Source organism: Scyliorhinus canicula, chromosome 3 (assembly GCF_902713615.1).
Source record: "Scyliorhinus canicula chromosome 3, sScyCan1.1, whole genome shotgun sequence".
Lineage (NCBI taxonomy): Eukaryota > Metazoa > Chordata > Chondrichthyes > Carcharhiniformes > Scyliorhinidae > Scyliorhinus > Scyliorhinus canicula.
This window is the reverse complement of record NC_052148.1, coordinates 69,575,401-69,598,177: the sequence shown is the minus strand read 5'-3', so window position 1 is coordinate 69,598,177 and position 22,777 is coordinate 69,575,401. Positions and strand designations below refer to the sequence as shown.

General features: G+C 45.3%; 1 protein-coding gene across 16 annotated transcripts in view; it reads right to left on the bottom strand.

Moving 5' to 3' along the window:
* Nucleotides 1-22,777, bottom strand: part of celf4 (CUGBP, Elav-like family member 4) — a 1,331,379-nt gene that overhangs the window by 758,200 nt on the left and 550,402 nt on the right. For all 16 annotated transcript variants that reach the window (XR_005459940.1, XM_038790659.1, XM_038790661.1 and 13 more), the window contains exon 3: nt 9,385-9,433. Coding sequence is in view for 15 of the 16 variants with exons in the window: in XM_038790659.1 (XP_038646587.1) it covers nt 9,385-9,433 (49 nt within the window). In the remaining variant the exon portion in view is untranslated. The remainder of the gene's footprint in view (nt 1-9,384; nt 9,434-22,777) is intronic.

Here is a 22,777-nt window from a genome sequence, read left to right as displayed (position 1 = left end):
CGAGTATAAAGTAGGTTTCTTCCTCACTAAAATTGGCAAACAATGGGAAATTTATTTCCCAACCACTTTGGTGCAAAATATAAACTTTTGTTACATGCTTTCTCGTTTTTGTCCTCTTCTTATTTTGATCAGTTAAGTGGATAATTGAACAGACTGAAGGGCAAAGGTCATCAAATTAGCACTTATTCTCTGTAGTTTACATAACTGGAACACATTTCTTGGCAAACTGACTGTACATTTCTGAGAATTTGATATTTTTAGACTGTAATGATTTTGGAAAGCCTCTTCCATCTTTTCTGTTTAATTGCAACATAATGTGTTCCAGAATACTGCATTTTTTTCAAATGTCTCCCAGGTAGTATCCATTGTTTTTTTTGTATTAATGTTGGATATGCATTCAAAATAAGACTTTTTTTGATCTTGTGACGTGCCACATATAGCCTTATAATCTGCATGGGTCAGTGGCTGCCAGCTAACATACAAGGCTTCATGCTGGCTGTCATTTATCTACTGTCAGTTGAAAGAAATATTTTTTTCAATATACCATTTGTCAGAACTTAATGAAGCATGGAATAACAGATCACTTTCTAACAAAGGAAAAGCACATACATTAATGTTTCGTTCAATGAGGGAGAGGGTGATGCTCATTTCTGATATCAATGATGTCACCTTGGGTTTTAATCTGCACATGATATCTAGGACCATAGAACCACAGAAAGGCACAGAAGGGGGTCATTCGACCCATCTTGTCTATGCTGATCCAAAGGCACCCAGGTGCCCTTTCCAACCCCACCTTCCTGCACACGGCCCATAGCTCTGCAGTTTACAGCACTTGAGGTGCAGATCCAGATAGAACATAGAACATAGAACAGTACAGCGCAGAACAGGCCCTTCGGCCCTCGATGTTGTGCCGAGCCATGATCACCCTACTCAAACCCACGTATCCACCCTATACCCGTAACCCAATAACCCCCCCCCATTAACCTTACTTTTTAGGACACTACGGGCAATTTAGCATGGCCAATCCACCTAACCCGCACATCTTTGGACTGTGGGAGGAAACCGGAGCACCCGGAGGAAACCCACGCACACACGGGGAGGACGTGCAGACTCCGCACAGACAGTGACCCAGCCGGGAATCGAACCTGGGACACTGGAGCTGTGAAGCATTTATGCTAACCACCATGCTACCGTGCTGCCCACGGTACTTTTTAGATACTTTTTAATCGAGTTCAGGCAGCGAATTCCAGGCACCCACCACCCTCTGCATAAAAGCAATTTTCCTCATGTCCCCTCTACACCTTCCGCCACCTAGCTTGAATCCATTATTCCTGGTTTTTGAACTCTGCCAATGGAAACAGGTTCCTCCTGTCTACTCTATCTCTACCCCTCTCAATTGTCTATACCTCACTCATGTCACCCCTCAGCCTTCTCTGTTCCAAGGCAAACAATCCTAACCTCCCCAATCTCTCCACACAGCTACAATTCCATATGCCTTCTTTACAACATCTACCTTTAGGGACCTGTGCACTTGCACGCCAAGATCACTCACTTTATCTCCCTCTTTCAGTATATTCCCATTATTGTGTATTCCATTTTACTGGTTGATCTCCCTAAATGCATTACCTCACACGATTATCAGAATTTAACTCCATCTGCCACTTTCCTGCCCATTCCACCAACCCATCTGTCTCATTTTGGAGCTTACAGCCATCCTCTACACTATTGACTACCAATTTCTGTGTCATCTGCAAATTTCCCAATCGTACCCCCACATTCAAGTCCAAATCGGTAATATATAAAACAAACAGAACGGGTCCCAACACTGAGCCCTGGAACACCACTTGAAACAGCTTTCCATTCACAAGGACAGCCATCAACCATTACTCTTTGTTTCCTGTTACTAAGCCAACTTTGGATCCAAATCGCCAAATTATTCTGTATCCCATGGGCTTTTACTTTTTTGACAGGTCTGCCATGTGGAATCTTGTCAAGTACCTTACTAAATCCATGCAAACAACATCTACTGCACTACCCTCAGCAATCTTCCTTGTCACTTGCTCAAATAATTCAATCAGCTTTTAAGGCATGACCTTCCCTTAATAAATCCACGCTGTCTATCCCTAACTAGTTCATGCCTTTCTGAGTGACAGCTTATCTGATTTTGCAGGATAGATTCTAGCAATTTTCCCACCATTGAAGCAAGACTAACTGGCCGATATATTGTCCAATAGTCAAGTATCATTTTTAGTAAGGCTGGGTTGAAACATCTAAGTGGTGCCACTGAGGTTCAGATCAAATAACGAAAGAATGAAAAATCTGATACTAGAGACGCTCTCTCTCGGCCTCCTTGTCTCGAAAGACAATAGGTATGTGTCAATGGGTCACTGATTCTTTTGCAGTATCTGGCTCGCTCTTTGCGGTGTTGTCTCATGTTTTGTCTCTTTGCCTCTTTTCACTCCATCCTTCATTGTTGTCCACCAGCTCTGGCAATCGCTGGCAAATTGCTCTCAACACTTGTGGTCCATGTCACAGCACTTCATGTTAGGTTTGCAGACGTCTTTGAAGTGAAAGGATGGGCAGCAAGTGGGTCTAGTGCCAGTGGTGAGCACGTTGTATAATACCTCCTTGGGGATCCTGTCATCCTCCAAGCGGCTCACATGGCCAATCCATCTGAAGCGTCATTGGCTCTGTATGGTGTACATTCTAGAGATGTTATCTACCTCAAGAACCTCTGTGTTGGAGATGCAATCCTGCCACCTGATGTCAAGAATTCATTGAAGGCAACAAAGATGGAATACATTGAGGCATTGTTCTTGGCTGGCATCTATTCGCCAAACCTCACTGCCTTAAAGCAGGATACTGGCGATGCAGGCTTGAAACACTCAAACATTTGTGTTCCGCATGATTCCATCATTTTCCAATAACCCTCTTGGTCAGTCTGCTCATGGTATATATTCCTGTCATAAGAGGCACTGTGCAGGCTGCAGCATCACCAGATATTGCAGAGTCCAAAAACATACCAATATTCCCAAATTGTGTGACTCTATAGGTTACATTCAGCACTCTCAGTATTAAGCCATGCTTGAAGTGAATGTGGGCAGAGTCATGCAGCTTTGATTCTCTAACACTTGATACATTTGACTGGACCTCAACTCTGGGTGTGCAATATCATCAATTCACCATTGCTTATCAAAACAGTGTTCAAGGCAGGGGGAAGTTCTATTCTCATATTTTTCGCTAACTTTTTTCAATAAAGTACAACTATTATAAGGGTTGAAATTTAGTTCCCTAATGCAAATAGTTTTTTGCTATGTAATTTTTGAGAAATGTTTCTGATAAAATGGAAATGGTGATTAAAATAACTTAACACAGGCATGGTGGCGCAGTGGTTAGCACTGTTGTCTCACGGCGCTGAGGACCCGGCTTCGATCCCGGCCCTGGGTCACTGTCCATGTGGAGTTTGCACATTCTCCCGGTGCCTGCGTGGGTCTAACCCCCACAACCCAAAAGATGTGCAGGCTAGGTGGATTGGCCATGATAAATTGCCCCTTAATTGAAATTTTAAAAAAAATAATAATAACGTAACATTCATGGCTTGGTGCACAGTCCAACATGTTTCATACCGAAAGAGGGAACATGAAGCTGTTCAAAGGAGCAGCATGTCATAAAGGAAGCAATTTTGATGAAGGGGAAGGCACTTTGTTAAAAAAAATCTTTAAATCGCAATAGTTCGAAATGACGATAGGCTGCTTTCCCCTTTGAGGGGGAGAACTGACTGGTGGTGATTCAACCTGAGGATCACCACACCTCAGACGAGCGGCAAGGTTGAGAAGGCGGAGCCTTCATGAATAACCTCAGCCGGTACGGGAATTGAACCTGCGCTGCTGGCCTCGCTCTGCATCATGAATCAGCTGTCCAGCCGAGTCTATAGACATTGTGAATGCACAGTTCAGTTTTTCAAACGGGCAAAGGAAATACCAATATCGAGTGTTTGACGCAATAAAAGTTAAGACAGGAAATAAAGTTTGTTATCATTGATACATCAGTTGCCTGTTTCAGACATCTTTGGACAACACATTCACTGATGGTGAAGCTACATTCTATGCTCGACCAAAAGGATGTTTATTCAACCTTTCCAGCTGCTGGTAATGCAACTTGGTCATCCCAGCATCTAGCTCCTATGGATACAGTAGTGTCGTGGTAATGTCAGTGGCTTTGTAACCTGGTGAAGTTCAAATTGCATTCTGGCAATCTTAGAATATTAATTTGTTTTTTATTTTAACTTAGAAATAACAAATTGATATAATCTGTACACTTGACACTGTTGGAACCATCCAATTGGCTCCTTCCTTTCGAGAAGGAAGTCTGGTCCGGCATTTATGTCTTTCCAATCCCAGATCAACATGCAATTGCTCTCTGAATTGCCTAACAGGTCATTCAATTGTATCCCAGGCATTTGGCAAAAGTGGCAGTCTTTCTAGTGACACCCACAACCATGAATTAACATATTAGCATTGGCACAACTTTTGCAGTTTCTCCAAATCTCTCTCTGTCCACCTGCCATTTCCCTTTAACTGAGCATACAGGCAAAGCATTCCTCTGGCTTACTCTCAACTCTCTTCCTCACCCTCCAAAATAGAGGAAGATAGCAGAATTTCCCTGGATAAAACAATTCTACTGATTTGTAAGATCAGGTCAAAAGGTCACTGTCCAAACCCATGAAACAAAACCATTCCACCAACTGAATTGTCATTAAAGTTCTCTAAAGCAATTATTTAACCTTACTATCTGCCTTTTAAATTACTTTTTCATCCAATACAGCACTTATACCAAAGTGATTTAAAGAAATCCTATATGTCTGTTTCAAGTGGTCAATCCCTGTGCCCAATCCACTAGAAGTACACATAATGTGCATAGTGGATAGGGATCTGGCATAACCACATGGAAGATTCATGAGTGCAAATTGTATTTTGTCATAATTCTTTGAAAAATAACTCTGGCTTTATTGAACGTACCCAAAACTATCAGCATCACCATTTTGAAATCATTCTTCAAGCAGAAAATGCCATCACGCATTTGACATAGCTTTATGGTATTCTTCAAAGATTGTCCCACCTGTCTTTAACCCCTATAACACCATGAATGAACTAAGTAAGAATCTGAATAATTGGGCGAGAGGTTCGTCAACATTTATATGTAGACTTTTTATTTTTTTTAAAAGCAGCATTTTGGTACTGTGACCTGGTGCCATGATGGTAAAGGCTATCTAGTTGTCTGAACAACATGCAATAGAGTGTAAGTAAGCCAATGGTCAGGGTGCAGTTGAAGGACAAAGGATTGAAGCATAGTGCTGTATGGAAGGTCACGATGCACACTTCTAACCTTGATAACCTCCTACCACTTTCAAATTCAAATAGTACTCTAACAATGCTAGATGCCATTGGGAACACTACCTGCTGGCAAGTCAATTGCAATAGCTAAAATTCGTAATCTACTAATGTAAAGTGGTCTCATCATGTCATCCCCAGACATAACATGCCACATAAAGACTAACCTTCTCCCATTCTGAAGGGCTTTAAATAGCCATTGCACTGAGTAGTTAGGGCACCAACACAGCTGGCTATTATGTTACTTCATACATTACTAATTATGTATATAACAATGAATCTTCAGACCAAAGTAATAAAGGCTGCAATGCAGTCAATTGCCTGGGATGATGTCATAAAAGAAATAAAATGATGGCCATTTACCCGCTTCCCATTACTTATAATTTTTGCTGATATATAATGGTCTTTGTAAAATAGGATCTCTATTAATGACAATTCAAAATAGCACTGAAGTACAGAGTAAAGACTAAGAAGTTATAGGGATATCATCATTACCGGTTAATGATCCACGGGATGATATACCACAGAAAATAACTGCTGCTGGCATTAAATCAGTTCTCAAAATGATAGCATATAGAACTTCTCTCTCCATAACTATTTTATCAGCACCACTGTGGTCAATGTTCCTTCAAACTTTCCCTTATTGCTCCATCTAGATTCCACTTTGTTCCCTACCATCTAATGGTGTAGCAATTATGACTCATTGGGGTGAAATTGATTTATGCCAACAGTGCAGAATGGGCTTGTGGCAAATCAGCTGCTGGTTTTTCACCGTGTACAATCTTCCTTCCACTGGAGTTCACAGAATGGTTGTTCAATCTCTTTCTAGAGACTCATTTCTGTCCCATTGTCATTTTTACTTGGTTTGAAATAAAAAATCCTGGCAATATTTTCCAATTCACCAATTTCACCTCCATTGTTTTCCTCTTTTACTGTTGTTTTTTGTAAAGTTTGAAAATGTGGAACTCCATGGCCAGAATTATACGCTCCCCATCCTGCCGGGGCTGAGGCGGGAGGAGCGTGAAATTGCACAGAAAATATTCCCTCCAGGTTCCCACCCGCCCTGACCTCGCAATGATTTTACACAGAGGTGGGAATGACCACTGACAGGAAGCCCGACCTTGTCCCAGTTGGAGCCCTTAATGGGTAACTCATGGCTGTTTCTATATAGTCCCTTTTTTGACAATTGATGCCCTGCTGCTGAACCAACTGGAGATTATCCGGTGCAAGATATGGCTTCCTCCCGTATGAGGGACCTTTATGTCAATAAAAGCCCATTAGTGTGTGAAATGGCAGTGGGGCTGTCGGAGTCTGTGGGGTTTCATTTCCTCTCAACTCTCCGGATGGCCGGAGCCCAGGCCCATATCTCTCTTAGTCCTTCTTCTTACAATCTAAAGTTTTTTTTAAAAATCCAAACTTGGCATTGCCTAATATTTATTGCTTTGTCTCATGAGGGATTTTATTACTCTTCATATTTCTAACCCGTTGGGCATCACTGGTGTATTTCACCTCTAGAAGCGTATAATACATTTAAGGGATTGTAATAATAACCACTTAATGTCACAAATAGGCTTCAATGAAGTTACCGTGAAAAGCCCCTAGTCGCCACATTCCGATGCCTGTTCGGGAAGGCCGTTACGGGAATTGAACCCGCGATGCTGGCCTTGTTCTGCATTACAAACCAGCTGTTTAGCCCACTGTGCTAAACCAGCCCCTGTAAAATACCTGATAGGTTAAAAATGTCAAACTCTTGTTTTTCAAGAACTTTATTGCAAACTACTTGAAGATAGCTTTATGTATGGCAAATGAGGAGCACAAGTGGGTCATTTTACCCCTTGGGTTTGCTCTGCAATTCAATAAGATCAATGGCTGATCTGTTACTGGCCTCAACTGCACATTCTGTCGACCCCCTGATAACCTTTGACTCCTTTGTTAGTTACGAATCTACCTCTGCCGTCAAAATATTCATTGACCCTGCTTCCGCCGCTCTCTGGGAAGAGAGTTCCAAAGATATAATCGATATAAACTACATATGCACCTTTGAAATAGGGTAAAATAAAGAATTAAATGAGACAACTGTCTGCTCTAAATAAACACGCATCATGCCAAAACGAATTGCGATGTGAGAACAGAATTCTAATGTCCTGAATGACAGGGGTAGTGAATCATATTCATGGTTGGGACAAGGGGCCTGCATGAGCACAGATAGGGTACATGCCTCGATGAGCATCTAGCATCTTGTTGAGTAGCAGTGATTCCCTAACAGATCAAAAAAGAAACTTTAAAAAATATATATTTTTGACTAGACCAGTAGACCTCTGGCTGTCATTAAATAATTGACTTTTTTTCTGAGGCTCTCTTTGTTGTATGGGTTTTCTTAAGGCCTAGTGGAGACTTTTGTGCTCAAAGTGTCATAGTGACTGGAAACCCTGGAGTTGTCTGAAAACCATACTATAGACATCCACTCAAAATCTCCAAAAGACAGTGGAAAGCAGTGGATGACTTTCCCGCCAATCCCTAATAATGATTTTTTTCCAAAATTTGAATGACGTGCAGAGCCCATTCCCCTCGATCCTGTTTTTCACCAAGGACAATCCAATTGCTTTGCACCCTTGCCCAGCCAGTGGAATTTGGAATGTGACCTCAACTTTTAATTGCAGATATAACAGATGCATCCAATCTCGTAGATTGCCCGGAATTAGTAAAGTCATATGACAATAACTATGGCTGGCATTATTGTTATAAGTAACACTTGACAACCAGAGCATTTTGGTGTAATTCAGATGTTAGACCAAGATTTTAATTATTCCAATCATCAGACAGGAAACGATGCTTCACTGAGAAACAACACACAAGTTTACTGGTACTTCACATAAAGACAAATCATCTTGTCACATAGTATAGTTTTTAAGTTTTCTACATACGTGTATGTGACATATTTTAGCTTTGAAACATACAAAATTCTTAGAACCTAGTTATTCAAAGGAGACATTTTGAAAGATTATTGTAACTTGACGCATGTCTTGATGCACATTAAGAATCGGGTATATTAGGTTGGAAAGGCATTTATGGCAGAGGATTGGAATTTCGGTCTCCTTCTACCTGGACTCTTTTGTGAAACAGTGTGTTTTAAGAACTGATACAAAATCTAGCCAAATGGAAAATGGGCAAAACAAATGAAACCTGAAACCCAGAGACAATTTGGCAAACCAATACATACATAGGGTATTATAGAGATGCAATCACAATGTAAAGATTTTCCAGCATTTAAATTTTGTAGTTCAATGTGTATTTAGTCTCATTTCTATAGAACTTGGAGCTCCTATAAAATAATTCAGAACCATCAAGGCATGATGAAGTAACTGTGCCATGTGTTACCACAAATCCACAGATGCTGATTGCTATCTTTATGCCTTGAAATAGCTTGAAAATGTCTTGAAGACATTTTCGTCAATAAACTCAGTTTTGGTGAATAAATATCCATGTCTGCCTTAAACACGTCTATAGTTAATGTAACTGCTTCAATGTCTTTTCAAAGTCCTGTTGTGAGGAACACATTTCACCCTGTCTTTTAAATTAATGTGATGAATTCTCCAGGAAATTCAACTTAAGAATACCTTTAGGATTAGCAGGAAGATAGCTTGTTGGTAATATGAAATATGTTTTATCCCATTGTTTGAATGTCTCTTAGTGTATCATTCCACTCAATTTTAGAAACCCACTTACCAAACTCCTAAATCTATCCAAATATACAGAGATCACTAGTTAAGTTAATTGACTTTCCACACAGGAAACTGAACAAAAGTTGACAATCAGAACATTGGAATTAATACATTGTAAATTTAAAATGGAAAATCTTGAAAACTAGGGCCACATGTTCTGAGAGAAAATAACGGCCAATGAGCACTTGTTTTGATACATCTTTGCTACATAAATCGAGCAATACTGAACAAATTAAAGTCAGCACCAGACTTGCAGCAACAAAGACAACTACCTCCTCTGCTCTCACTGTCCGCAGGCTTCACCTGGATTGGTCTGTTCATCTGTAAATACAAAGAAGAAGCAAAGATCATTCCTCTTCATTTGGCTTAAGACTGGACATAGTTTAGTCATACTGTTCAGGGAGTATTCATTATCAAGAAGTTACATGAAAGAGCAAAGGATTCATTGCAGTTCTTTTACAGCATGGGATGATGACTGCTGCAGAATTTTGTAAACAGAATCCAAAGTGGAACAAAATCTCAAAACAAATGGTTTACTCTAAGAACAGGAAAATAAGGGTCACATTATGCGATTTATATTTTACAAATAGGTTAATCTAACAGCTCAGAAGCAAAAAAAAATCTGCAAGTGAATTATTGATTAGCGCCAAGAGTGAAACATCATTTGTACATACATGCATTTATGGTCATTCCGGCCAATAAGTCCGTGCAGACTCCCCATCGAAAAATCCACTCAGTCTCACTCCCCTGTTTGGTCTTCACAGCTCTAAGTTTATTTCCTTCAAGTGCCCATTCAATTCATTTTTAAATCATTGTTTCCACATCCTCCACCTTTATGAGCAGCGAGTCCAGGATCATTACCACTCGCTGAGTAAAAAGGTTCTGCCTCACATTCCTCTTCCATCTCCTGTCCAAAATCTTATACTTATCTCCCTCCCCTAGTCCTTGCACAATCACCCAATGAGACAAACATTTCCTTGTCTACCTTATCTGAGCCTTTCATAACCTTTTACAACTCTATTAAATCTCCCCTCAATTGCCTTATGTCTCAGAGAACAATCCCAGCTTCTTCAATCTTCAGCACATTCCTGAACACATTACGGTAAATCTCCTCTCCACCGTCAAGGACGTTCACATCTTCCCAAAGTGTGGTGACCAGAACTGGATGCAGTACTCACGTTGTGGCCTCATCAGAGCTTTATAAGAGGTTCAGAATAAAGTGTGGGATTATCCCGCACTTGGCACGATGGCCCAACGCCGGCGGCAAGAACGGCGTGAACCACTCCAGCGTCGGACCACCCAGAAGTTGCGGAATCCTCCGGACTTCTCGGTGTTAGGCCAGCACCGGAGGGATTGGCGCCGCACCAACAGGCGCCGAAGGGCAGGCGCGAGTTGGCGCAGGAGCAGAACCGCTGGTGTGGTTCCTGCGCATGCGCAAGGGGGTTCTTCTCCGCACTAGCCATGACGGAGCCCTACAGGGGCCGGCGCGGAGGGAAAGAGTGCCCTCACGGCACAGACCCGCCCGTAGATGGGTGGGCCTCGATTGTGGGCCAGGCCCGGGGCCGGATCCCCCTGCGCCACCCCAAGGACCTCGCTAGATGGCCGACAAGCCAGGTCCCGCCGTGATGGACCATGTCCATTTCACACCAGCGGGACTGGCCAGGAAACAATGGCCGCTCGGCCCATCGGGGCCCAAAGAATTTTCGGGGGAGCCGCTGCCAATGGTCCCCGACCGGCGCATAATAAACCCCGCCCCAACTGCAAACTGGCGCCGAGTGAATCCCGCCCCCGCCCGCTCCGACGCCGGCTGTGAATTCTCCGGCCCCAGGAATTTGGCTGGGTCGGGAATCGCGACGCGCCGGTCAGAGGCCGCTGGCAGCGGCAACCCCGATGATTCTCCGGCCCGCAATGGACCGAGTGGCCGCTTGTTTTCGGCTAGTCCCGCCGGCGTATATTACACCAGGTATTTACCAGCGGGACTTGGCTGCGCAAGTGGCCTCCGGGGTCCTTGGGGGGGCACAGGGGGATTTGGCTCCGGGAAGTTCCCCCACGGTGGCCTGGCCCGCGATTGGGGCCCACCGATTCACGGGCGGGCCTGTGCTGTGGGGACACCCTATTCTTCTGCGATTCCGCACCTTTGGGGCGGCCCAACGCTGGAGTGGTCCACACCACTCCTCTGTGCCAGAGTTGCCCGCCCCGCAGATTCCCGCAGAATCCCACCCTTTGTTTTGTACGCAATGGGCGGGATTCTCCTCTACCCAGCGGGGCCGGCCATACCAGCGCCGAGGAGCGGCGTGAACCACTCCGGCGTCAGGCCACCCGGAAGGTGCGGAGAGGGGCTAGGCCGGCGCCAAAGGGGTTGGTACCATGCAGCCAGAGCGTAAGGGCTTGGCGTCGCATCAACTGGTGCTGAAGGGCCTCCGCCGGCCGGCATAAGTTGGCGCATGTGCGGGAGCGCCAGCATGTGCTGGCATCATCTCAGAGCATGCGTAGGAGTGGTTGACAGCAGCGCAGTGGAGGTTGACAGCAGCCGGCGCGGAGGCAAAGAATGCCCCCACGGCAGAGGCATGTCCACAGACCGGTGGGCCCAATCGTGGGCCAGGCCACCATGGGGGCACTACACCAGGCCAGATCCCCCCCCCCCCCCCCCCCCCCGAGGACTCTGCAGGCCGCCCGTGGAGTCAGGTCCCACTGGTTCAGACCTGGCTTGATTTACTCTGGCGGGACTGGCTGAAAACGGGCGGCCGCGCGGCCCATTGCAGGGCGGAGAATCGCCAGGGTGGCCGCTGCCAAAGGCCGCTGACCGGCACGGCGTGATTCCCACCCTGCAAAAACCCTGGCGCCGGAGAATTCGGCAGCCGGCGCGGGGCAGCGGGACGGGATTCACGCCGCCCCCCGGCGATTCTCCGACCTGGCGGGAGGTCGGAGGATCCCGCCCATTGCCTCTATTTATGACGCCCAGGATCCCATAAACTTTACTCACCATTCTCTCAATACGTCCTGTCACCTTCAAAGGCTGTTGCACATTCACCTCCAGGACCCTCTGTTGCTTTAGAATTGTGCCATTGAGTCTTTCTTACCTCTTTTACTCCCTTTTGTGTATTACATTCTATTTGTCTTTTGTCTACCCATTCTGCTAGCTGATCTATGTCCTGTTGCAAGCAATTTTCATCATCCTCACTGTTTGCTACTCCTCCAGATTTTGAAGCATCAGCAAATTTTGAAACTTTCCTCTCTTAAGATCCAAGTCATTTATGTTTTGCAAAAAAAAGGTGTTTTCTCTGCATTGATCTTTGTGGAACACCACCTTAGACCACCTTCAATTAAAAAAAACTACCTCCCATGACTTGCTACTTTTTGTCATCAAGTCAATCTTTTATCAAGTTGCATACTGGCCTTGCTATTCCATAAGTCTTGGTTTTGTTAACTATCCTTTCCTGTGATACCTTGTCAAACGCTTTCTTAAAATCCATGTTGAAAACATCCACCACATTAGGGGCCTCACGGTAGCATGGTGGTTAGCATCAATGCTTCACAGCTCCAGGGTCCCAGGTTCGATTCCCGGCTGGGTCACTGTCTGTGTGGAGTCTGCACGTCCTCCCCGTGTGTGCGTGGGTTTCCTCCGGGTGCTCCGGTTTCCTCCCACAGTCCAAAGATGTGCGGGTTAGGTGGATTGGCCATGCTAAATTGCCCGTAGTGTAAGGTTAATGGGGGGATTGTTGGGTTACGGGTATACGGGTTACGTGGGTTTAAGTAGGGTGATCATGGCTCGGCACAACATCGAGGGCCGAAGGGCCTGTTCTGTGCTGTACTGTTCTATGTTCTATGTTCTATTTCCTTTATTATCATCTCTGTTCGTTCATCTAGAAATTCAATTAGATTTAATGAAGTACAATGTGCCTTTTACAAATCTTTGCTGGCTCTCCTTACGAAATCCAAATCTCCCTCAATGCTTGTTGATTTTTTTCCACAATGGACCTCTGTTGTTTGTAGTGTGTATAAATGATTTGGAGTAAAATGTAGCTAGTCTGATTAGTTAGTTCGCAGATGACACCAAGGTTGGTGGAGTGGCAGATAGTGTTGAGGATTGTCAGAGGAAACAGCAGGACATAGATAGGTTGCAGACTTGGGCAGAGTAATGGCAAATGGAGTTTGGGAATATAGAAAGTCAGAGAGTCTAGGGACATTGAGACAGTCAGACAAGCTCGTTCGGTGGTGGTGGTGGTGGTGGTGGGTCTTGGTGGTGGCAGGAAGCACTATTGCAATGGGGAGACCAGTGTCACTGAGGGGACCCTTGTGGGCGAAAGAATGCCCACATTGGATGCCCCTCAAAGTCCACCCTCTACCCTCAGTCCAGAGCCCACTGGATAAACAACAGGGTTCACCTGGCAGTCTCCCCATGTGAAGGCAGGCCCACTTGTCACTGGGAAGTGCAAATGGAGACTGGAAGAGGCCATTAATTGGTCTCATAAATGGCTCAATCGGCCTTTGGGTGGGATGGTCATCCGGTACTTTCCCCACTGGCAAGGTGGCATGACAGCAGAAAGGCAATAATCATTCCATTCCCCGGCTTCTCAAGCAACTTTACTGCCCCAATCCCTTCCCCCTTCCCTCACTACCCCTGTCCTCCTGAGATGGCTGCTAAAATTCAGCCCAATAATTCAAACAGAAATTTTGATTTTTCATTTTGACAAGGTTGAAGAAATGCTAGAAAGCTGCCAGACACTTCCCCACGAGACTAAAATATAATCATGTACACTCTCATGAATCTTCTAGAACAGCACCATTTACTTATCATTTTTCTATTCTACTTCACTAGGAAGAGTTGGTACTGAGCATTGTGGAATAATTCCATCACTATGGATCCAAAGCAGCTTTGAACGCTTGGAGCACCCGGAAGTGATTATCCACAGAGTGTTTCTCCCCTTCAAAATCACTTGACTACCCTTTTTACCAAGGTAACGAAGAGAGGGAAAGAAAGACTGTTAACACAGACATCGAGTTAAAAGAAATTAAAAATTATAAGACCCTCTGAAATAATATTACGCCGGATAGTTGCATTAAGTGAATACAAATTAAAAGATCAAAATTGTTTAATATCTGCATTTACTTTTCAGTGCCATGACCTCAATACTTTAAATTGTGAATTTCTATTCAATTAATATTTTTCTATTATTTATGTGTGTTACACATTCACAGCACAAATTACATATGTGTCATGTTCTGAATCTTGTTCTGCACTGATGATGAAAGAAGTGCTTTTTTATTACTTCAACCATTAGGTTGCCATGGTGATACGATTTTTCAATCTGGCTCCGTATTCCAGTGTTACGAGTAAGAAGTTAAGAAAAAAAAAATTGAAAGTGCAGAGCCCTCTGAAGATATAATCCTCCTGAAAACTGCCGGAGAACCATTGCAATAATACTGACACAGAGAGTTTCCCAGATCCATGCATGTGCACTGGATTGCTTGAGTGAATATGGGAAGGAAACTCGTGCAGGTTCCTGTACTCTGACAGCCCGGTTTTCCAATATATGCTGTGCCCAGGAAAATATTTTCTTTGGTGCCTCAAAAAGACTTTTGAGACAAAATCTGATCATCTTCAAAAATGGCTGGGATGCACAACAAACCCACTATGTGCTGCCTGCATTGAGCGAGCATTAAATCGGCAGAAGGGTCAAGCTTATGCAAGGCTAGCATCGATTATAGTTTGCCTGCATGATATAGTTACCCTAATGATAAAGCCAACTTGGCACTTCTTCAAATGAAGTAGTGTCTGCCTGGAGTAGGTGCAGGAACTGTTTTTGCCTGGAGTTTGATCAGGAACATTAGCGAATTACAGTGTAACCAGAGAGTTAGCATGCTCCTAAATTCTCTCAGTGTATTCTGGTGGAGAAGGATTACAGGAGGAACGGTGTCATTGATCCACAGGAGTCAGGGAGTCCTCCAGACAAACTTTTCAAAAACAGCAGGATCAAATAACAGATGGATGCAAAGGGCCAAGTTTCAAGCACATATATGCAGTCTCAGAAAAGTTCAATGACCTCATGAGTAGTCAAGGTCATAGAATGTATCTTTGAATGCTATATTTTTACCAGCTGCGCCGCCAGCCTGAGCCCCTGCTTAATTCAGCACACTCCATCATGCACCTACCAACTAATCTCTATCGATCAGAGCTTACACCTGACATTCATATTCCCCATTTTATTCTCACATATTTAGTGCTGCTGCAAGCCTCACACTACAGATTACAGCTTGCCCAGTGTTATAATCTTAAATGCCAAAAAAAAGAAAAAGTATGCAGGCACCACACACTTGGGTTTCTTCAAAGCACAACGGGTAAGGTTTATCCAGGAGATGTTGCTAAAGCCCGCGCAAACTGATGTCACTTCAGATCACGTGATGTTCCACAATCAGGGATGTACTACTTAAATACATAACACACACCCTCCTCACCCAAAGAGATCCCACCACACTCATTGACACACTTCCCTTTCTCTAACAGAACCAGTTGGCACATGACTACAGGCAGAAGTACCAACCCAGCAGAGAACAGGTACAGCTGTATTCACACCAATGTGGGGGATAGTATTCTCCATCATTGGAGTATCGAATCAATGAGGTCACATCCGAAGGCCAAAGGTGATAGGATCCTCATACCCAACCCAACTTTTGACATCCCATTTTCTCCATATTCTGCTATCTCTTCTCATTTACAACCTGCTACCTGTTAGCATGCACATCTTGCCCTCCACCACCAATACCACCAGTGCCCCCCCCCCCTTCCTCCCCCCAACACCTCTCTCCAATTCTCACCTTCCCTTCATCACAACCCATATTTCTTCTTCCATTTCTTAAAATTCTCTCAGGATGTAGGGGTCGCTGGCCAGGTCAGCATTTATTGTCCACTCCTAATTGTCCCTGAGCAGGTGGTGGTGAGCTGCCTTCTTGAACTACTGCAGTCCATGTGGTTTAGGTACACCCACTGTGCTGTTTGGGAATCAATTCCAGGATTTTTATTCATGACAGTGAAGGAACAGTTCCAAGTCATGGTGGTGCGTGAATCGGAGGGAACTTAATAATAATAATCGCTTACTGTCAGAAGTAGACTTCAATGAAGTTACTGTGAAAAGCCCCTAGTCGCCACATTCCAGCGCCTGTTCGGGGAGGCCGGGACGGGAATTGAACCCGCGCTGCTGGCCTTGTTCTGCATTACAAGCCCCTTGCAGGTTCCCTAGTGTTTGGTGTCCTTATTCACCTAGGTAGAGGTCGCAGGTGTGAAAGGAGCTGTTGAAGGTGCTGCTAGCCTGGCATGTTGCCAGAGTACATTTTGTAGACAGTACACACTGGTGGAGGGAAGTTTTAAAGTAGTGGATGGAGTGCCACTCAAGAAGGTAATATTGTCCTGGATTGTGTAAAGCTTCTTGAGTGTTGTTGGAACTGCACTCATCCAGGCAAGTGAAGAATATTCTACCAGACTCCTGACTTGTGCCTTATAAACATTGGACAGACTTTGGGGCGTCGGAAAGCCATGGAGCACGAGCGGCCGCTGGAGGATGCCGCCGTGCGCATGCGTGGTCTGTGACCTATAAATGCGGGGGGCCGAATCAGCAGCTGGAGCTGCAAGCTCTACGACGTCTGCCTGCTAGCCCCCTGCAACGCTGTGAATCTGTTACCTTTTGACGTCAGCTTTTCTGGCTTAAAAGACGACAGTTTTCATGACGGCATGGGGACATAGTCCCTGAAACTGAGAATCCAGCCCAAGATTCAGCATTTTCCTGATGATCGGATGGATGTTCCTGGGTGTAATTGGCTGGATTGGATTTATCCTGTTTTCTATGGACAGGGCACACCTGGAAATATTTCTATATTGCTGAGTAGATGCTGGTGTTTGAGGAGCACTCAAACAGATTAACTGGGTTTGTGGCTCGTTCAATGGCACAAATCATCAGCCCAGCAGCTGAGATATTGTCAGGATCCATTGCTTTACTATATCCAGTGCTTCAGCCATTCCTCAATATCACGTGACTGTACAACAGAGTTAAGTGTTTTGGTTCACCAGAGCAATGAGTGATGTTGTCAAAGGATAACCCTTAGAGTACACCTCCTCTGAATCGCCAAGGAGTCTCTTAAATCACAGACCGCCTATAGCTCAGGCAAAGAGATTTTGGTCCATCACATCTAACAGCACAATGGGTGTACCTACATGGACTGCAGCAGTTCAAGAAGGCAGCTCACCACCACCTTCTCGACGGCAGATAGGAGTGGGTAATAAATACTGGCCTAGCCAGCGACACTCACATCCCATGAATGAGTAAAGGAAAGACTGTGCTGAATCTACGCAAGAGCAACTCACCTGTTCCCATGCACTCACCATTTCGCCAGAGCCTCTGATTGGCTGACAGCTCTCAGCAGGTGTGACTCCTGTTCCCAGGATCCCAATTTCCAGGGTAAGGCCTGCCATTGGCCTGTTAATTATCTAATTGGCACATGGTGCTGTGGGCCTTCCCGAAAAGGGGTGATGTAGGGATATTGCCAGCTATCCAGCCAACGGCCCAGGCCCCAGTTGTCTTCATATGATTCTGCCCAATGACTGCTGTCAAGGTACAGCACAGTAAGTCTTAGACCAGGTTTAAGTCCAACAAGTTTGTTTCGAATCACTAGCTTTCGGAGCACAGGGCTAAATCGCTGGCATTGAAAGCAGAGCAAGCAGGCCAGCAGCACGGTTCGATTCCCATAACAGCCTCCCCGAATAGGCGCCGGAATGTGGCGACTAGGGGCTTTTCACAGTAACTTCATTTGAAGCCTACTCGTGACAATAAGCGATTTTCATTTTTTTATTTTTGCATTCACCTGAGGAAGGAGCAGTGCTCCGAAAGCTAGTGATTCAAAACAAACTTGTTAGACTTTAACCTGGTGTTGCAAGACTTCTTACTGTGCTCACTCCAGTCCAATGCCGGCATCTCCACATCATGTCATGGTACAGGACATTGACCTGCATGATACGTTGCATATGGACACTCGCCAGTTGGAAATTTTGGTGATGGGACATTGGAGTCGATATGTGGTGACGGCAGTCAGTGGCATCCTACACCCACAAGCATATACTCCTTGTGAAGACCTGTGATTGCTCCACCTGCTTTTTTCAGCTGGCAAGGCAAGCCAGAATGTATTCAGCTTTCTTGGAATACAGAGTCTTAGTGACCTCCTTGTGCCACAGTGAATAACTGATTGAGGCATATTGCCTGCTCTAATCTGGAACAAGTCAGAACATAAAAGCCATGGCTGCAGTCACCTTGACAGCCATTGGCAATGTCTTCATTTTCCAGCTCTGAAATTGTAGTTCTGACTTCAGCAGATGACAGATTTCAGTGAAGGTGTTGTCCTGAAGTACAGACGTCTGACATATTGGGTGGGATCCTCTGACCCCCCCGCCAGGCTGGAGAATCGCCAGGGGAGCGACGTGAATCCCACCCCGCTGCCCGCTGCTGGATACTCAGGCGCCGGTTTTTTGGCGGGGGCGGGAATCGTGTCGCGCCAGTCCGGGGCCGTTGCCAGTGCCCCCCTCCGTGATCCTCCGCTCCTTGATGGGCCAAGTGGCCGACCGTTTTCGGCCAGTGCTGCCGGCGTAAATCAAACAAGTCCTTACCGGCGGGACCTGGCTCTGCGGGCGGCCTGCGGAGTCCTCTGGAGGGCGCGGGGGGATCTGTCCCCAGAATCCCGGCCATTGTGCTCAGAGGTTCTGGTAGGAGAATTGCTCCCAGAATTCTCTGGGTGGACATGATATCCTGCTGAGAGCCCTTCTCCCTGTCCACCTCCCTATTGGAGCACTTCGTCGAGCTCTGTGCTACCTCTGCTTATTCTCTGTCATGCTGCAATCCAAGAGGAATGAACACTATTGTGCCCATTCACTATTGTGAACAAGGGATTTTTTTTCAGTATTCTTGAAGACAAGGAAAGTGCGGTTGTTTCCAGCCCATCCACTGCCAGGATCGTCCACTACAGTGAAAACTTAACGGACTTTTGACTGGGCCAGCGAATCTCCCGTAGCGGGACATAAAATCCCGGCCACAATATTTCAACACCTGCTGCACTATTGGTGCCATTATTCAAGAAGGGAGGAAAGGATAAACCAAGAAACTACAGGCCAGTCACTCTAGCCTGAATCGTGGGGAAGCTATTGGAAGCAATTCCGAGAGACAGAATTAATCTGCATACGGAGAGGCAGAGGTAAATCAAGAACAGTCAGCAAGGTTCTAATAAGGAGAGGTCATGTCTGACCAACTTGATTGAATTTTGTGAAGAGGTGAGCAGGTGTGTAGATGAAGGAAATGCATTTGTCTTTGATCACAAGAGGACATTGATGGGCTAGTCAGATGGACTGAACGGTGGCAAAATGGAATTCAATCCGGATCAGTGAGAGATGATGTACTTGGGCAGAAGAAACAAGGCAAGGGAATACATGATAAATGGCAGGACCCTGGGAAAAACTGAGAATGCGAGGAATCTTGATGTGCACGTACATCGGTCCCTTAAGGTAGCAGGGCAGGTCGATACAGTGGTTAAGAAGGCATATGATATAGTTGCCTTTTTTAGCTGAGGTATAGCGCTTAAGAGCAGGGAAGTTATGCTGGAACTGTGTAAAACATTGGTTAGACCACAGCGAGAGAATTGTGTGCAGTTCAGGAATCCACATTATAGGAGGGATGTAATAGCACTGAAATGGTGCAGAGGAGATTGAACAGGATGTTACCTCAGCTGGAGAGTTTTAGTTATGAAGAGAGCTTGGGTTGACTGGGGTTGTTTTCCTTGGAGCAGAGGAGACTTGGGGAAAACTTGATTAAGATGTATAAAATTATGAGGGGCATAAATAGAGTGGACAGGAAGAAACGTTTCCCCTTGGTGGAGGGGTCAGTGACCAGGGGGCATAAATTTAAAGTAAGAGGCAGGAGGCTTAGAGGGGATGTGAGGGAAACCTTTTTCACCCAGAGGGTGGTGAGAGTTTGGAGCTCACTGCCTGAAGGGGTGGTGAAGGCAGAGACCCTCATAACATTTAAAATGTATTTAGATGTGCACCTGTGAACGGGCCTCACGGTAGCATGGTGGTTAGCATCAATGCTTCACAGCTCCAGGGTCCCAGGTTCGATTCCCGGCTGGGTCACTGTCTGTGTGGAGTCTGCACGTCCTCCCTGTGTATGCGTGGGTTTCCTCCGGGTGCTCCGGTTTCCTCCCACAGTCCAAAGATGTGCAGGTTAGGTGGATTAGCCATGCTAAATTGCCCGTAGTGTAAGGTTAATGGGGGGATTGTTGGGTTACGGGTATACCGGTTACGTGGGTTTTAGTAGGGTGATCATTGCTCGGCACAACATCGAGGGCCGAAGGGCCTGTACTGTTCTATGTTCTATGAAGTCAAGGTACATAAAGTTATGGGCCAAGTGCTGGAAAATGGGATTAGAATAGTTGGGTGGTTGTTTTATTACAGGCACAGATGATGGACGGAAAGACCTTTTCTGTGCAGCAAACCTCTGTGTTTCTATGACTATGACTATCTGCTGTAGAAATGTTAAAGAAATTTAGAAAGCAGCAAACACTTCTATAATCACAGCAACAGTCAATATAAGGTGTTGATGATTACTTTAAATAGCACTGGTGTTAGGTAGAGGAGTGGGAGGGTCTTTCTTCCATGTTCCCCTGTGCATCGTTAAGGGGCAGGGTTAACTGGAATGTTGAGCTCAGGAATGACCTCACTTGTGTCAATTAGATTTGGACATTGATTTATATCACAATCTGTCTGCTCTACATAGTTCCAGCGGATGTTCCCCTGGAGGACAAAAATGCCCCAATCAAAACTGTATCTGGCACAGCCCGCACCATTAGACGCTCACGAACCAAGAATGCCATTCTGGAGCTAAAACAGCACCTATAATCCTGGAAAATAGGTGCCAAGGGCATGAGCATTGTAGTTTTTGTGTATTATCAGTGACATCCAGCCGAGCCTGCAGTAATGTGCATGTTTTTGTTTAAACAGGATTATTTTATTAAAAAAGCAAATTACTACAGATGCTGGAATTTGAAACTAAAAAAGAAAATACTGGATAACCTCAGCAGGTCTGACAGCATCTGTGGAGAGATGCTGGATGACTCTTTGTCAAAGCCATTTCATTATATATTCTTCTCTTAAGTAATGAACCATTCATTGCCTGAAAGGGTGCAGGTTTGACTTCTTCCTAGATCTTTACAAATGCTACTGAATAGTTGGCTCGGATGTGGAAAATTTGATACCCTTGTTCAAGAAAGGGTATGAGGAAATTCCAAGTAACTACAGTTTAAGATCAGTAGTGGATGAGGTTTGTTGTGTTATGTACTCTGGTATAACACAGACTGCAACTGGATGCAGCTTTAACCAAAAGATACTCCAGACCTTGAAGTTAGTTCAATCTGATTTATTGAACCAGTAGCACAGTTAGCACAGTTCTCTATGAGTTCAACTCTCTGCTAACCTAAGTGTGGTTACTCTGTCTGACTGAAGCAGACTAGCTGAACCAGCCACATGCTGGAGGTGTGATACTGTAAATACACCCTGACTCACCATGTAGATATTCATCAGTGGAAAGAGGCGGAGTGTGAGTGTCTTGTGCCTTTTATAGTGAGATACCACCCCTGAGTGTCTTGCCTGCTCATTGGTCATGTCCTGTTCTCTGTGTTCATTATCTGCCTGGCTGTGCCTCTCTGTATATCATTATCTGCATGTCTGCATATCATGACAAGGTTTAAATATAATAAACAAGGAAAAAATATCAACAAGCTCATGGAGAGGTTTGAGTTAATGAAGGAGCTGATGCAGATTTGTAAAACACAGGTTGTGCTTGACTAATTAATTGACATTTTTTATGAAATAACAGAGAAGGTTGGTCAAGGGGATTCAATAGGCGTTGTCCAAACTTGAAGGTGCGGCAAACAGGGACAGTAATACAAATCAATTGTAACATGCCAGCAGAATGGACAAACAAGGAGCAGATGGGATATAGTGTGTGGTGTGGTGCATGTTGGCAGAAGTTATATGGAAAGCAACATACACTTAATGTCACAGTTCTAAAGAATGTGCAAGACCAGAGGGACCTGGGTTCAGGTGCACTGAACTTTGAAGGTGGCAGGACATACTGAAGAGTCAGTGGGCGTGATTCTCCCAAAACGGGAGAAATCGTAAGGCTGGCGTCAAACCCGGGCGGGTTTGACGCCAGCGCGCTCCTTCCCGACCGGGAACCGATTCTGGTCCCCGGTCGGGGCTAGCAGCCCGACGCCATAAGCTCCGGCATCACGGGCTTAACGAATTTCGTTAAGCCCGCTTGCCGGAGTTAGCGCCGGCTGACGCGTCATATGACGTCAGCCGCGCATGCGCGGATTGGAAGACTCCAACCCATGCATGCGCGGATGACGTCATCGCGTATTTGCGCGAAACCCGCGCATGCGCGGGCCGGGATGCCCCTCAGCTGCCCCGCGAATGGATACTGCGGGGCGGCGGAAGGAGAAATAGTGCGCGGGCATCGGGCCCGCTGCCCGCGATCGGTGCCCACCGATCGCGGGCCCATGGCACCCTTGGCACGGCCGTGGTACTGCCGTGCCAATCGGTGCCATGGTTATAAAAAGCGAGTTGTTCCCGCCGTT